Source organism: Vulpes lagopus, chromosome 10, assembly GCF_018345385.1.
Source record: "Vulpes lagopus strain Blue_001 chromosome 10, ASM1834538v1, whole genome shotgun sequence".
Lineage (NCBI taxonomy): Eukaryota > Metazoa > Chordata > Mammalia > Carnivora > Canidae > Vulpes > Vulpes lagopus.
The window spans coordinates 67,775,959-67,791,376 of record NC_054833.1 but is presented as its reverse complement, the minus strand read 5'-3'; the positions used below and the strand labels follow the sequence as shown (position 1 = coordinate 67,791,376).

General features: G+C 53.3%; 1 protein-coding gene across 1 annotated transcript in view; it reads left to right on the top strand.

Moving 5' to 3' along the window:
• MYO15A (myosin XVA) overlaps positions 1-11,114 on the top strand; it is a 50,046-nt gene extending 38,932 nt beyond the window's left edge. The window contains 9 exon segments of the mRNA XM_041772319.1: positions 783-877; positions 1,118-1,195; positions 1,537-1,633; positions 3,446-3,606; positions 4,915-5,048; positions 7,263-7,396; positions 7,776-7,909; positions 8,817-8,957; positions 11,013-11,114. Coding sequence (XP_041628253.1) covers positions 783-877; positions 1,118-1,195; positions 1,537-1,633; positions 3,446-3,606; positions 4,915-5,048; positions 7,263-7,396; positions 7,776-7,909; positions 8,817-8,957; positions 11,013-11,114 — 1,076 coding nt within the window.
• The last annotated feature ends 4,304 nt before the right edge of the window (positions 11,115-15,418 follow it).

Sequence of the window (15,418 nt, the reverse complement as noted above, 5' to 3'; positions counted from 1 at the left end):
AGGGGTCAGATCCAGCTGGTGGCAGGGTCTCAGCCTTCCCCCTGGGAATCTGGAGGAAAGGAGCCTGTCCCCAGCCTCATCCTGACCCTTGTTGCCATAGCAACCCCTGGGGTCCCCCTAAGAAAAGGGTTAGGGCTGTGTGGTCATCATGGCAGTCATGCAGGAGACAGGGGACCTCACTCTGCCTGTCCCAGAATCCTCCGCTTTGATTCAATTAACACTCCCAGACTCTGAGATGAATATATCCCTGAGGATAGGCTCCCCTGAGGAAGGGATCCCAGATCCGTGGAGGCAGCAGAATGTGCCCTATAGGTCTTGCTTCCACCTCCTCCCCGGAGCAGAGCGAGAGCACTCTTTAACCCAGAGAAACAGGCGGTGGCGGGTTCTGCACTGCTCTGGGTAAGGGCGGGGGTTGGCAAGGGGGGTCCCAGCTGGCAGGGCACAGCCGCATCACCGCAGCCACACAGCCTATGGGGGACACACCCTCAGGCAACAGCTGGAAGTGACGGCTGTTCCCAGGGTTCACAGGTAGCCAAAGGGACCATGGGCTAGACAAAAGCCTTAGCCACATGGGACGTGGGTTCAAATGCAGCTCTCACACTGCAGCTCTCAACCTTGGGCAAATCCCGCCCCTCTAGGAACTGTCTCCTCAGCTCCCACATTGGAGAACAGAAGCCCCATAGGTTGTAGAGAGAACCCAGTGGGCTCGTGGCTGGTGGCCACAAGAGCCTCTTTCTCCCACTGCCTACCCTGGGCAAGGCCTTGACTCCCTGTCTCTGCAGGGATTGCCAAGGCCTGTGAGCAGAATCTGCAGAAAACCCTGCGTTTTGGAGGCCGCGTGGAGCATCCCAGCAGCATGGAGCTTCGGGCCATGTTGGTGAGTGTGGGGGTGGGGTCAGGATGAGCATGAAACACGAGCCCTGCCCAGAGACCCTGTGTGTACTGAGCACTCAGAAGTGGGCAGTCGGGCCTGGCAGGTCCAGGTGCATGAGTGTTCCTGCGCATGACTGTCTAGAGCCCCTTGACTTGGGGACTTCCATAGCAGGGGGGGCAGGGGGGCAATTGCTGGCCCAGATCCCAGGACCCAGCCTCTCTCCTCTCTTCCCCTTTGTGCCAGGCGGGCCGCAGTTCCAAGAGACAGCTCTTTCTTCTCCCTGGAGGCCTTGAACGCCATCTCAAAATCAAAACATGCACTGTAAGTGAGGGAAAATTTCTGACAGGTAGATGCCAGAGGGGTAGGGACACCCCAGTCTCTGGGGTGGGCCCCGAAGGGTGCTGAGCCCCTGTCAGTGTCTTCCAAAGCTGCACAGGGCAAGACTTATTTCTCAGGGAAGCAGACCAAGCCTCGGAGAGGTGAAGGTCATACTGCTGAGGCAGAGTTTCAACCCTGAGTCTCTCAGGCTCTAAAGCTGTACTCCTGTGCACAAGGCCAATTCTCAGGCCTCACAGGGTCCTTCGTGTCCCTGTGGAGGGCCTGGGTGGACTGGGAGGACAGGTCCACTCAGGTGGCCCAGCCGTACCCTTTCTTCCCCCCAGGTGGCCCTGGATGTGGTGGAAGAAATCTGTGCTGAGATGGCTCTGACACGCCCCGAGGCCTTCAGCGAGTATGTCATCTTTGTTGTCACCAACCAAGGTGAGTGGCTAGGAGGACTGAGCATGAGGGCCCAGTCTGGAGAGCCCAGGTCAGATGCCACTTCCTCCAGGAGGCCCCTGGCTGCCATGCATAAGAACTTTTCTGGGGGCCAGGCACCCCCGGCTCCAGATGTTGGTCTTGCCTACCAGACTGGAAGTTCCTAGAGGGCAGGACCTGCTCCTTACATCCTAGGAAGTTTCCTAGAGTCTAGCCTGACTCCTGGAGCCTGCTGTGCAGGCCTTACTTTCTGTCTCTGAGGCTGTGACAGGAAGAGCCTCTCCCGCAGTTCCCCCAGCCCCTTCTTATCTGCCCAAGGCCCCTTCTGTCTGCTGCCCACTCTAGACCATGCTCTTGCCTCCTGTCACCTGTTGGTCAGCTCCGGCCACCTGCACCCAGCTCTTGTCCCTGCTGCCTGGGTTCTAAACTGTGCGTCCTCAGCCCTGCCTGCCCTGGGCCTAGCTAAGATGGGGAAAGGTGGTAACAAAATGGTGTTAATAACTGACATTTACAGACCAGATATGGTGGCCCAGGCACAGGACAGAGAAATTTTATTTTATTTTATTTTATTTTATTTTATTTTATTTTATTTTATTTTATTTTATTTTATTTTATCTTATCTTATTTATTTATTTATTTATTTATTTATTTATTTATTTATTTATTTATTTATTTTTAGGTCAGAATTTTAATTGTAGAAACTCCTCTAAGTCCTGCAACAACCCTATGAGGTAGAAACTCTGGTTACCCCTGTTGACAGATGGGGAAACAGGCCCGGGGAGGCTAACTTAGTGTCTTACGGCTGCTGTAACAAATTACCATGTATTTAGTGGCTTAAAACAGCACAAATGTATTATCTGACAGTTCTGAAGGTCACAAGTCCTGAAATGTCAGCAAGGCTGGCTCCTTCTGGAGGCTCTAGGGGAGAATCCAATTTCTTGCCTTCTCCAGCTTGTGGACACTGCCCACACTCCTTGGGTTGTGGCCCCTTCCTCCATCTTTATAGCCAAGAGTGTAGAATCTTCAAAACTTCCTCTTTCTCTCGCCCTCCTACCTCTCCTTCTGAGGACCCTTGAGATGACATCAGGTCCACTTGGTTAATCCTGGATAACCTCCCCTTCTCAAAATCCTTAATTTAAGTACATCTGCTAAGTCCTTTTGCCATGAAGGCAAACATATTCACAGGTTCTGGGGAGTAGGACATGGACCTCTCTGGGGAAGGGGTCCATTTTTCAGCATGTCACCGAGGTTAAGGGATTTACCCAAGGCCACACAGTTAGGATTTGAACCCAGGCAGTCTGACTTCTAGAGTCTGGACTTTCATCATCGATGCCATACCCGCTCTTTGGTAAAATGTTACTGAAGGTGTATGATGGGGAGCAGAAATGTTAAAGCAAGAAGGAAAAACTTAAACCTTCCTCACAGACTCAGACCTTGCTCCTTGCCAGCCCCGATCCTCTCCACACTCCACCCATTCCAGGAGGCCAGCAAGGGGTCTCTCCTGAAGGAGTTCTGTAGAAAGGTACCCACTTGGTCTCATGATTAGAGGTCTGGGTGCTTCTCCATGTCCCAAGCCACCTCTGGAAAGGAGCTGGGCTCCCCCTGAACATAACCCAGGGCACTTCCTGAGACCTAGGTACACTCTAGCTTTGCTTGGAATTATTCTCATCCCTGCTCATCAAGAGAGACCAAAAACACAGGGCACCCTGTTCCATACACATGCTTTCCCTTAGGGAGGACTCCATGTCCTGAAGCAGGGAAGGGCCTTGCCCGGGGTCTGCACATATGCTCTGCAGCCACCCCCACTCTCCACAGGCCAGCATGTGTGCCCACTTAGCCGCTGTGCCTACATCCTGGACGTGGCCTCGGAGATGGAGCAGGTGGATGGGGGCTACATGCTCTGGTTCCGGCGTGTGCTCTGGGATCAGCCTCTCAAGTTTGACAATGAGCTGTACGTGACCATGCACTACAACCAGGTCAGCACATGTGGTCCACCCCACTGCTCTGGAACCTTCCGGGCTCCCCTGTGTGTAGTCAGAGTCACAGCCTTGGTATCTGATGCCTTCGTGTTTTCAGCCCCATTGACCTTCCTTCCTCCCTCCCTCCCTCCCTTCCTTTCTTTCTTCCCTTCTTTTTTTTCTTTTTTTGGAGAGAGAGAGAGAGAGAGAGAGAGTGTGTGTGTGTGTGTGTGTGTGTGTGTGTGCAAGCAGTGGGGAGGGTCGGAGGGAGAGGGAGAGAGAATCTCTGGCAGATGCTCCGCTGAACATGGAGCCCGACATGGAGACTCAGTCTCACAAACCAGAGAACATGATCTGAGCTGAAATCAAGAGTCAGACACTTAATGGAATGAGCCCCTCAGGGCACCCCCCTCCGATTGACATGTCTAGTCCTAGTGCCTATATCCCCTGTGAGAACTCCTCAGAGCAGCCTGACCATGCCACCCTCACCACCTAATTCATGGGCCTTTACACGCACGGTCACATCCCACCTGCCCTGTCTTTCCTGCACTTGTGTTCATCTAAGTTGATGGCAAGGCTGCCCCCAATAACACCCCTTCCATGAGGCTGCTCTGACTTCCCCTTTACTCCTGATTCCTCCTCTGAGTGCTTGACCTGCCCCAAAAGCCTGAGCAGCTTTTGCTGGCATTGTTACTTTTGTCTTTGTGTTATTCCTCATGAGACTCAGATAAGTCAGGATCATTGAGCTTACAAAATCTGGGTTCTCCCCTCCTGTGCTAACGTTCATGGGTGATCGGACATTTTGTTGATCTGGTGCCAAAGTCTTGGCAATTCTGGGTACAGAATGCTGCCACCTAGCTTCTACGGCCACATGCTATGGCTGTTGACCACCAGCTCTGTGAGGTCTGGTCCAGTTCGAGTCGAGCTGTGGCCTACAGGCCAGGAGCAGCTCTTGGGAACTTGGGAAAATGCAAATCCTCAAGTCTTGCCCCAGATCTAGTGACTCAGAGTCTCAGAGGTGCTTCCCAGAGGTCTGCTGTAGTGACTCTGTGCACACTCAGCTTTCAGAAACCCCAGCCCTCAGCCGTTCCTGAACGATACAATGCAGATGTCCATGACACTCTTCCTTGGCCACTGTGGGGACTCCCACATGGGCTTCAGGGCCACAGCCCTCACAGCTTACCCTCACGTGCCTCTCATTGGTCTCCAAAGTCCAGCAGGCAGGTGGGATTAGAACTATTAAAATGACACGTGTTCACATCTTCCTCTGATGAATGCCTGAGTGCAGGTCTACCTGCAGCCCCTCATCAGAATTCTCCCCCACAGGTCCTGCCCGACTACCTGAAGGGCCTTTTCAGCAGCGTGCCAGCCAGCCGGCCCAGCGAGCAACAGCTACAGCAAATGTCCAAGCTGGCCTCGCTGCAGCACCGGGCCAAGGACCACTCCTACCTGCCCAGTGTGTGAGCACCTCCCACCTGTCAGCGCCCCTTCCCCATTCCCCGGCTCCTCCCAGAGCTGGCCATCCCAGGCCTCAGCACTCTGCTCTTGCACCAGGGTCTGTGAAGCTGGCTGGGAAGGAGGAGCAGTCCTGGCCCCAGGGCCGAAATCTTCCACCTGGCCAGCCCTGGGAGCCTGGGACTCAGCCTCCTTCCACAAGAGGTTGCTTCTGGCAGGTCTTCATAGCTCAGAGAAAAAGAGAACAATAAAAAAGCTTTGGGGATGCACAAAAGTACACATTTCTGTGGCCACACAGATTCAGCCACAGAAACATTCACCGCGGTACAGCAACCCCAATCCCCAGCAAAAGGCGATTCCTTAAATAAATTCTGGGCGTCAGGCAGCCTTCAAATTGACGTCCCCAAAGAGGTGATAAATCAGTCATCCTAAGACTTTTAGTCTCAGAATGTTTTTACTCCCTTAAAAATTGGACCCCAAAGAGCTTTTGTTTATGTGGGTCACACTATCGATATACTTAACCGTATTCAAAACTGAAATTGAGAAACAATTTAAAATATTGATTTATTATTTGAAAAGTAAGGATAATGTATTATACGTTCATACAAGTAATTGTATGTAATAGTAATTATAATAACAGGTGAGAAGCAATTACAATTCAAGGAACATAGATTAAATTACACATTAATACAAACTACTTATAGAAAAAAAAAAAAACAACTATTTTCCCAAAAAGTTTTAGTGAGGAGAGTGGCGTTGTTTTACATTTTGCGCATCTCTTTAGCAACTGGCTTAATAGAAGACAGCTGGATCCTCAGATGTACTTCTGCAGGCAGTCTGCCCTATCTCACATGTCATGTGGCCTCTGGCAAATTCCACCTGTGAAAGAATGAGAGGGAGAAAGGCCAGGCAACTTTTAGCATCTTAGTGTGTTATCAGGGACGTGGCTTTGACCTCCCATGCCCTCAGCCACACCCTGAGAACACCTGGTATGAATCATGGTAAGATAACGTAGGTACAGCATATGTGTAGGAGCTCATTATATGGTAAGAATTCGGTATGTAAAGCTCTTTTTATGTTATAATTTTTTTAAAATTTATTTATGATAGTCACACAGAGAGAGAGAAAGAGAGGCAGAGACATAGGCAGAGGGAGAAGCAGGCTCCATGCACCAGGAGCCCGACGTGGGATTCGATCCCGGGTCTCCAGGATTGCGCCCTGGGCCAAAGGCAGGTGCCAAACTGCTGCACCACCCAGGGATCCCTCTTTTTATGTTATAATTTTAAGCAAAAGGCCAAGGAAGCACATACAGCTATAGTCCCAATCCTGGAAAAAAAACAATCACTGAGTTTTACTTTTTTGGAAGGCATTTTCATGCCTCATCTCAGTTCATCTTTATTTTCTGCTTTACAAAGAAAGAAACTGAGGCCCAGAGAGGTTACGGGGTTTCCTGAAGCTTACCCAAATAATATGTGGGGGAACTGGGATCCAAACCAGGGGAGACGGGTCCAGATGGCAGGCCCTCACCTCAGCAGTACAAAGGAGGGAAGATGTTGCCCTGGGGTGAGGGGTCTCTTGGAGGAAGGAGGCTCCCCTGGATTCCCCCTAACCCTTCCCAGTTTGCAGCTCAGAGCAGCTGGGATGCACTGGGACTGCTCTTGGTGTTTGATTTCAGATGCCCCAAGGCACAAAAAAAGGGGCTGCCCTGAGGGAACCTGTATGTGTCAGACAGAAGGGACTGGAGCCAGGGTCTCTTGGCCCAATGGGTCCAGCCTGGAGCCCTGTGCTTCTCTGCTCTGTGCTCTGTCCAGCTGCTGGTGGTCCCCTTTGAACCCGCTCCCCCTGGCAATTCTCAGAACTATGGCCTGGGCTTTTCTTTGGGGATTGGGGCTACAAAAGGACTAACCTACCTTGGGTTCCAGCCTCGGCCCCCCAGTCACCAAGTTACCATGTGACCCAGGGCTAGTCAGGGAACTTCTCAGAGCCTCCATCCCTCCATCCTCAAACAGGGAGCCTAGTGGTACCAGCCATAGTGAGTGTCTTCCCTGTACCATAGCACCAAATGAGCTCTTGGCAGGCAGCATTTAGTCCTCTGGGGAGGTGCAGAGATCACATCCGCTGGGCCTAGCACCTGCCCTGCAGTGAGGATGTGCTGAGACGGTGTGCAGAACACGAATGATAGTGGGCACTCAGGACCACCCTCTTCCCTCCACATGCAGGCGAGAGATCCAGGACTACATCCCGGCCCAGCTCTACCACACCATGGCCGGCTCGGCCTGGCTCAACCTGTTTGGCCAGCACCGGCAGCAGACGCAGGCGCTCAGCCCCCACCAAGCCCGCGCCCAGTTTCTGGGTGAGTGTCTGGGGCTGGGGGAGATCATTGTGGGGCACTCTACCAAGGGGGGGATCCTGGAGGGTGCGGTTGAGGCACTTTTTTTCTTTGCACAATGGCATTTTTGGTGCTAGCCAAGCTGAGCAACTACCTGGAAAGAACACCTTTCTAAAATGTTGACCAAGGCACCACCTAGGACCTGGGAGGCCCTGGGCAGATGGGGGCGGGGAGGGGGGCTGGAGAGGCAGAAGGAGCCCTGGCGGGGGGTGGACACGCATGCTGGACACAGCTAAGGAAGACTCAGGCTGCAGGCTGGCCATGCAGGGACATGGTTGTCATTGCTGAACCGTGCCAGCCACACTAACTGACCACCCCACCCCACTGCCTCTCCCCACCTCAGGCCTCATCAGCGCCCTGCCCATGTTCGGCTCCTCCTTCTTCTTCATCCAGAGCTGTAGCAATGCGGCGGTGCCAGCCCCCTGCATCCTTGCTGTCAACCAGAATGGCCTCAACTTCCTCAGCACTGAGACCCATGTGAGTGGCCTAAGCCTGGCGCTGCCCCTGGCTCTCCCCTCTCCGTCCTCTGAGCTGCACTCCTCTGGGAGTCATCTCGTGGCCTTTTCTCTGCGCACACATCCTTGGTGTCTTTGTCATATTCAAGTTCTCTCTTCTCATAAGGACATGGGACAGATTTGAACTGAGTCCATGCTGCTGGTCTCATTTCAGCTTCTTTTCCTCTTTAAAGGCCTTGTCTCCAGTAAACCATCATGCTCAGAGGGACGGGGTGTTAGGACTTTATTGGAGGTGATTCTAGGAGATGCTGGAATGAGGAAGTGAGACCAGGAAGGGACGTTTCATACACCTTGGGAACACACCTTCTGGAAGGCTGTATGAGCAGCAAATTCCTGCTGTGGGAATTGGCGCTCAGTCCAGCTGGGTGCTCTGGAGACAGCCTGAAACACACCTCTTGGAGGATGTCCTCTGTTCTGGGGGTGAGGGAGCTGGGGGCTCTACCCACCATGTTGCCCTGTCACTTAAGGCATTAACTCTCATTGCTCTGGGTTTCTGTGCATGGGCTCCTGGTTCACTCCCAGGGACAGAAAGAAAATTCCGGATAAAGAGGGGGCAGGTTTAAGAAACAGCTTTGGTGTGAAGGTCAGGGCACCACTGCCAGCTGCTGCATTCCTGGATGACAAGCATTCAGAACAGTGCCTGGCACCCTATAGATGGGTGCATCAGTGTTTGCTGAATCTGTTTGGCAGGTGAGGAAACGGAAGTCCAGAGAGGTAAAGCAACTTGCCCGAGGTCACACAGCAAGTCACTGGGGAACTGGTACTCCAACCTGGGTGTCCTACCTCCTCCTGATCTGATCTGCAGGGGAGAGGTAACGGTGGGTAAGACTGTCCCACCCACAAGCCTGTCTCTTCCCCTCTCCCTCCAGGAGCTGATGGTGAAGTACCCCCTGAAGGAGATCCAGTCGACTCGGACCCAGCGACCCACGGCCAGCTCCAGCTACCCGTATGTGGAGATCGCACTGGGGGATGTGGCGGCTCAGAGCACCATGCAGCTGCAGCTGGAGCAGGTGAGTGCAGCCCCAGCACCCAGACAAGCACCCAGCCCCTCCCTCAGGCTCTCTGCTGGGCCTGGCTCCAAGATGGATTAGATCCAGGTTGTGCCCCAGGGAGCATCCAGCCCAGTGCTAGGGACAGAGCTACCCCAACCCCACCGAGCACAGAACTGCAGGTCACTAGGGTGGTCTCCCACAGAAACATCTTGGCAGGGTTGCCTCCTCTCTTTACCACTCTGGCCTCTGCTCTCACCTCCCGCCCCTCTGCTCCCAACCCTGGGCCTCTTCCAGAAACTTGATGCCAAGCTTGTCCTCGCCTCTCTGCCCTAGACCCTTTGCACTCACTGTCCCCTCTACCTGGAGTGCTCATCCCTGGTTTGTTCCAGGGCACTCTCCCTCCTTTCCTTTATTTGGGTGTCAGCACAAGCATCACCTCTTCCCAGAAGCTTTCCTTGATCCTTCTCCCTGAAATCTTACTATCTCTGCCTTGGCAGACCGTGTTATGGCTGGCAGATGAGTTATTTATTTACATATTGTCTGTCTCCCCCACCAGAATGCCAGCCCCAGAGGCCAGAGATGTGTCTCTTTTGTCCACATTGTGTCTATAGCACAGCATCCGTCAGGTAGTAGATGCTTAGTAAGTGGTTGGTAGGATGGATTGGATGGGGACCTTTTTGGCTTTTCCACTTCCCCCCAGCCCCTTTGTGCTGTTGCCTCTGCCTCTGGCATGCTGGGGTGGGGGTGCATTCATTCATTCACTCATTTAACATGTAAGCCACTGGACATCCCTATGTAGCAGGCTCTGCCCCGGCTTTGAGGATACTGAAGTGACTGCAACCCCCTCAACCCTGGCCCTCATCCAGCCCCAAGTCCAAGAGTCTCTCCAGTAAACCATGATCAGTGCTGAGAAGTTTACAGCTGAACTATTGGGATGTAATCAGTGAGGGCTTCCAAGAGAAGGTGACATCTGAGTATAGCGGCAGTGCAGCCAACAGACCTAGGTCTGCATCTCACTCACCTCTGACAGGCTGCATGAGGGGATCTCAAGGCAACCCCACTTCTGATTGAGCTTCAGTTTCCACTCCTGTCAAGTGGGGCCACAGTGCCAGTAAGGGCTCGCATTGTAGCATGTGGGTGGGAGGGTTGGCTGGCGCATTGGCTGGAGGCGGGGGACGCCCATCATGCATACTCTGATCTCATCCCCAGAGGGGGCCTCCAGCGTGGGGCAAGCACCACTGACATCAGCACAGAGCACTTCAGAGTGTGGCCTTGGGCCTCCTACCACCTGGGTCCAAGTCCCCACCACCTGCCTACCAGCTGTGAGGTCTGGGGCAAGTGGCTTCGTAGCTCTGGCCTCAGGCCTCAGTTTCGCTGCTGGTGGAATGGGGTGTAAAAGTGCCTCTTAGGGACACATGTGGCCTAGAAGGGGTGAGACACAGGAAGCTTTCAGGACAGTGACTGGAACACAGTTACAGCTCAGTGAGTGTCCTTTATCTTTACGTCTGGCAGAGCAGCTCCTGTGGCCCTCAGGGATCCCTGCAGGGATGCCACCGCCGCCTGTGGTCTGAAAACCACAGGCAGGTGGATTTTCTACAATTCTCAGCTGCCTCTTCCTCCTGACCCCATCTGGGAGCCCTGAGGCCGGGCTACAGCTTCTTCTAGGCTCTAGGTGCCAGGTGGTAACCATGGCAACCCAGCACTAGAAACTTACCACTTACTGACTAGACTAATATTTTTTCCATTTAAAAGGTTTATACATAATAAAATCTCATGGAATCCTCCCCACAGCCCTGTGAGGCAGGCCCTGGCAAACTGAGACCTTACCGATGAGGCCCCTGAGGTCCTGGGTCACACAGGTCATATGCAGCCAAGCTGGCAGATGTACTTGGTCTCCTGGTTACTTACCCCTTCCAGCCCATGATCCAGCATTCCTCCTTCCCTCTCCTCCTGCTCCTCCCGGGACCCTCAAGGAGGTGGGGACAAGGGTGGGACCCACTAGTCCTCTCTCCCGAGCAAATCTTACCCCAAGGTGATTGCTGGGCCTGTGGACTCTCACTATCTCTCCTGCAGGGCCTGGAGCTGTGTCGAGTGGTGGCTGTGCACGTGGAGAACCTTCTCAGTGCCCGCGAGAAGCGGCTCACACTGCCCCCCAGTGAGATCACGCTGCTCTGACCCAGTCCCCAGTACTCCAGCTGTCCTCAGCCAAAAGGCTTGCTGTGTGGCCCCAGGGAAGTTACTGGGCCTCTCTGGGCCAGTGACCCCTGGAAGGGCCCAGACCCTTGGTGGGGAGACCAAGAGGCGATAGGATGAATGACCTCAGTCCCTGGGAACCCAAGCAGACAGATCTAGAGTTGAGATGGAATTGCAGTGTGCAAATTTGGATCAAATAACAGGAGGAACTTCCAAAGGCTGGCCCATGGGCCTTCCATCACATACCCACTATGGGCCCACCCCCTGGCTCCCCACTGTGGCAGAGAAGCCCCACACCAATGGCCTAGTCAAAGGGACTTTGCGTTTGGTTTACCCAGGATCTGATGTTCAAATCTCAGCCTCTCACCTGTCTTCCTTGAGTGCTCCCTGCACGGCCGCTCAGCTTGGATTGTGATCTTAGTCATTTCTGTGCACATAAACTGTGTGCCTGGCAGCCATTCCTCCATCCATGCAGTTGCTGAGTAGCTGGCAAAGCAGCCTAAGGGAAGAGGCAGGAATTGGATGCCTAGCTGTGCCCCTGACTCACTGCTCACAAACAGAGCTTCCAGTAGAGACCTCTGTCCTAACCTCTCCCTGCACACCCCTATCCCCCAAACTCCACACTTCTTAGGTAACCCCAATCCCAGGCCCCCACCACTGGATGGGTCACATAAGGTTTGAGAATGGCAGAGTGGAGGGAGAGAGAAGTTTCACATCAGAATCTGGGGAGGAAGAAGTCTGGGAAAGGCTTCCCAGAGAACGGGACATTAAGGTTGGGTTTTGAAGGATGGGTAGGCGTTTGCTAGGAATAGATGGAGGGGAAGGGAGTGAACATTCCAGAGAAAACAGTGTTCATTCTCTATTGTATCCCCCAGAGCCTAGGACAATGCCTATCACAGAGTAGGCCCTTAAACAATGCTTGTTACGTGAATGAAACAATAAATAAATGTTGCTGGAAAGTACTGGTGCTTTGGGGAACTTGGGGAGGCAGGAAGCACTAGGTTCGGGAGAAAAAGGTGGATAGATATGTGAAGGCAGAAGGAGCTGGAGCCATAGTGCCTGAAGAAGGATGTATTTACTCTTCAGTACCTACGAAGCGCCTACTCTGTACTAAGCAAATGCCAGACCCTGGGACCTGCCCACAGCTAAATTTTAACTATAAACCATGACGAGATCTGTGAGTGGGAGTTAGCCAGGTGATGGACGGAACAACATGTGGACAGTACTTGTGGAGGACTTGAGACCAAAGAGGCCGGCAGGGGTGGATTAAAGCTTGCAGGCTACACCAAGGGTTTAGGATTTCATCCCAAGAGCCATGAATAGCCTTCTAAGGTTCTTCAGTGGGAGAGGGGGTAATCTGCTCAGCTCAGACTTTGAAGAGGTCATTCTGACCACAGAGCAGGGTGAATGTAGAGGGCAGGGAAACCAAAGCAGGAGCTGATATAGCGTCACCTGGGAAATTCTGTGCTGTGGACACTGGTGGTGACAATGGTGGTGGTGATGGTGGTGACAGGCAGGGAGAAGTTGGCTTCTCTGGGGTGTCTCTCAGGCTATCCTAAGACAGGGAAGGTCAAGGAGGAGCCCTTCATACGTATGTCGCAGGGCTGTCCCACTGTCAGCACCGTCAGGTTGGCTTTCTCCACGGGCAGCCCCAATGAGATGAATCCAATGCATGTAGCTGATTCGGGGAGTGAGGGAAGTGGAAAAGGAGCCAGAAAGAGTGTGTTTATCCATAGGAGGAAGGGGGCTGGCAGTGCTGCAGTCTGCCCAGGTGAGAGGCGAGAAGCCTTTTGGGCTCCAGGTGCGCCACTGTGTGGGTGCGGCTCCTGGGAAGTGGCTGCTCTAGGTTGAGTGGCCCCGCTGATGCACATGGAACCGAGAGGAGTTTCCTATCCCTGGCCAGACTGCAGATTTATGAGCTGGAAAAGCAGTTGAAGTCTCAGTTTTGGGGGCGTTTGCTCCATAACATTGGACAACCAAAACACCAGAGCTTTTGGATTTCAGGACCTGGGCCTTAAGACATAAGACTCGTGTTTTAATAGCTGTTCTGGGGACGTGTGGTAGCATCAGCAATCTAAGCCCTGGCAAAAGGAGGTAACAGACCCCACAAGGCAGAGTGGAATGGCAGGGGTGACAAGAGAGTCAGACCCTGCTATGTCCCCCAGGCACTTATGGGTATCACACAAGGCCAGGACCTAGAAAGACAGGAACTCCAGGTAAGTGTGGGGAGGTCCAGAGCAAAAGGGACCAAGCCTCAGGGTTCTCAGCCTAGTGTGTGGTGAAAACAATACAGGGGAAAGGTCTAGGTGGCATGGGAACCTGAGACAGTCAATGGGTAAAGGCTTGAGGTCCCAGATGGGTGTGCCAGGATGCACCATATTTGGGCATCGAAAAGCCACCAGAGCACAACCCGGGGGGCTTGGTGGTTTGGCGTGGCCTTCAGCCCAGGGCCTGATCCTGGACACCCGGGATCGAGTCCTGCATTGGGCCCCCCGCATGGAGCCTGCTTCTCCCTCTGCCTGGGTCTCTGCCTCTCTCTGTGTCTCTCGTGAATAAATAAATAAAATCTTAAAAAAAAAAAAAAAAGCTACCAGAAGGACTTCATGGCTTTCCCTATGCAGGACAAGGGCTAGACTGGGTCAGGTTCTGGTGTCCACATACTCCCCTTGCTGGCTCCCCCTGCAGAGGGGTGCCTCCTGCTCAGAACCAACAAACCTATTAAGAGAATCTTCACTTGGTAACTGAAGGCCCAGGTGGTGGAGCCAGAGAGGCCAGTGTTTGCTGATTAGCAGTGTGGCCTTTTGCAAGCCCTTTGCCTTCTCTGATCCTCTGCTTCCTTCTTCGTTAACTGGAGGCACTGCCAGAAGTCTTAGAACAAATACTTTCTAAGTGGTCATTGTGTCCAGGGTGGAGGAAGACTTTTCTCCCTTTAAAAAGCCAATTCTTGGGGGTGGGGGGTAAGGCGGAGGGAGGGGGAGGAGGTGAAAAAGAAAAAAAAAAGCCAATTCTTAGCAAGTTTTTACTCTGCACCAGGTATTGTACATACATTGACCCATTTCACCCTCAAAGTACCCCCAGTGAGGTGGGTACTATTATCGCCATTTTACATATGGGAAAGCTGAGGCCCACAGAGATGAAGCAGGTAACCACTAAGCAGCCTAGCCTGCATTCAAACACAAGCAGGCTGGCTCCAGAGTGGGTGCTGTCTCTCACTGAGGCTCAGAGAGGGTTGGCTCTGGCTTAGAAGAGTCAAGAAGGAGCACACGGAGCTCTGGAGGATGGGTCTGGGATGGGAGGGGTTGTTGAGACCTAGAGAAGGGGGATCCTTATCTTTGCCCAGGTGAGGGGAGCTGGGCTCCACAGAGGAGTCTCTGGAGGGATTTCCTCATTACTGAGATGGTGACCTCCCTGTCCAGCAGGTGTAGGAGCAGAGCTCAGGGCTCCCATGTTAGAGGGCAGTTTAGAGGTGAGTGCTGGGCTTTTGAAGGGCCTGAGCCCTCACAGGCCAATTGTCCCGGCTCAGGTGTTCAGTCCTGGCGGAGGAAGGACTGAAGCAAGAGGCCAGGCCGCCAGACCACAGCCTTGCCCACTGGCCACCTCATCACCTGCAGCTGCCTTTCTACCACCACCACCACCAGCACCCCACTAGGCTGTGTCAGAAAAGGGCAGGAGTCAAACTTACTACAGACTTGGTGCCTGCTCCATATTCCCCAGCACCTACTGCTTCTTGGGAAGGAAGATGGCCCAGCAGGGAGCTTGGGGACAATGCTGGAGTCCCAGGTGTCCGGGATTCCCCATGCCACGGGCCCTGCTGGCCTTGCCTTGTCCAGCAACGGACACAACCCACATCTCCCCACAGGAACCGACAGGCTCTTCAGTTTGGAAACTGAGACCCTGACTAGAGGTGTGCAATCCCCTCTGGTTAACATTCATGACGTCATTTCGTTCTCACAACTACCAAATGAGGTAGGTACTAAGGTTATTCCACTTTACAGACCAGACGACTGAGATTCAGAGAGGGCAAGTCACTTGCCCAGGGTCATACAGCTCTGTCGGGTGGTCAAGAACCAAACCCGGGCCTGTCAGTTCGGTGGTTGGCAAGTTGGGGGGAGGGGCGGCGGCGGAGAGGATGCAGAAACACACGGGCTGGGGGCAAACAAAACGGCCAGGGAGGCCAGGCTGAAGGCAGATGCCCAGGCCAGATCATGAAGCCAGAGATGGCACTTCATTTCAGTATCCGGGGAGGCTGCTAGGAAGGTGAGCCGAGCCTCAAAAAATCAAAATGA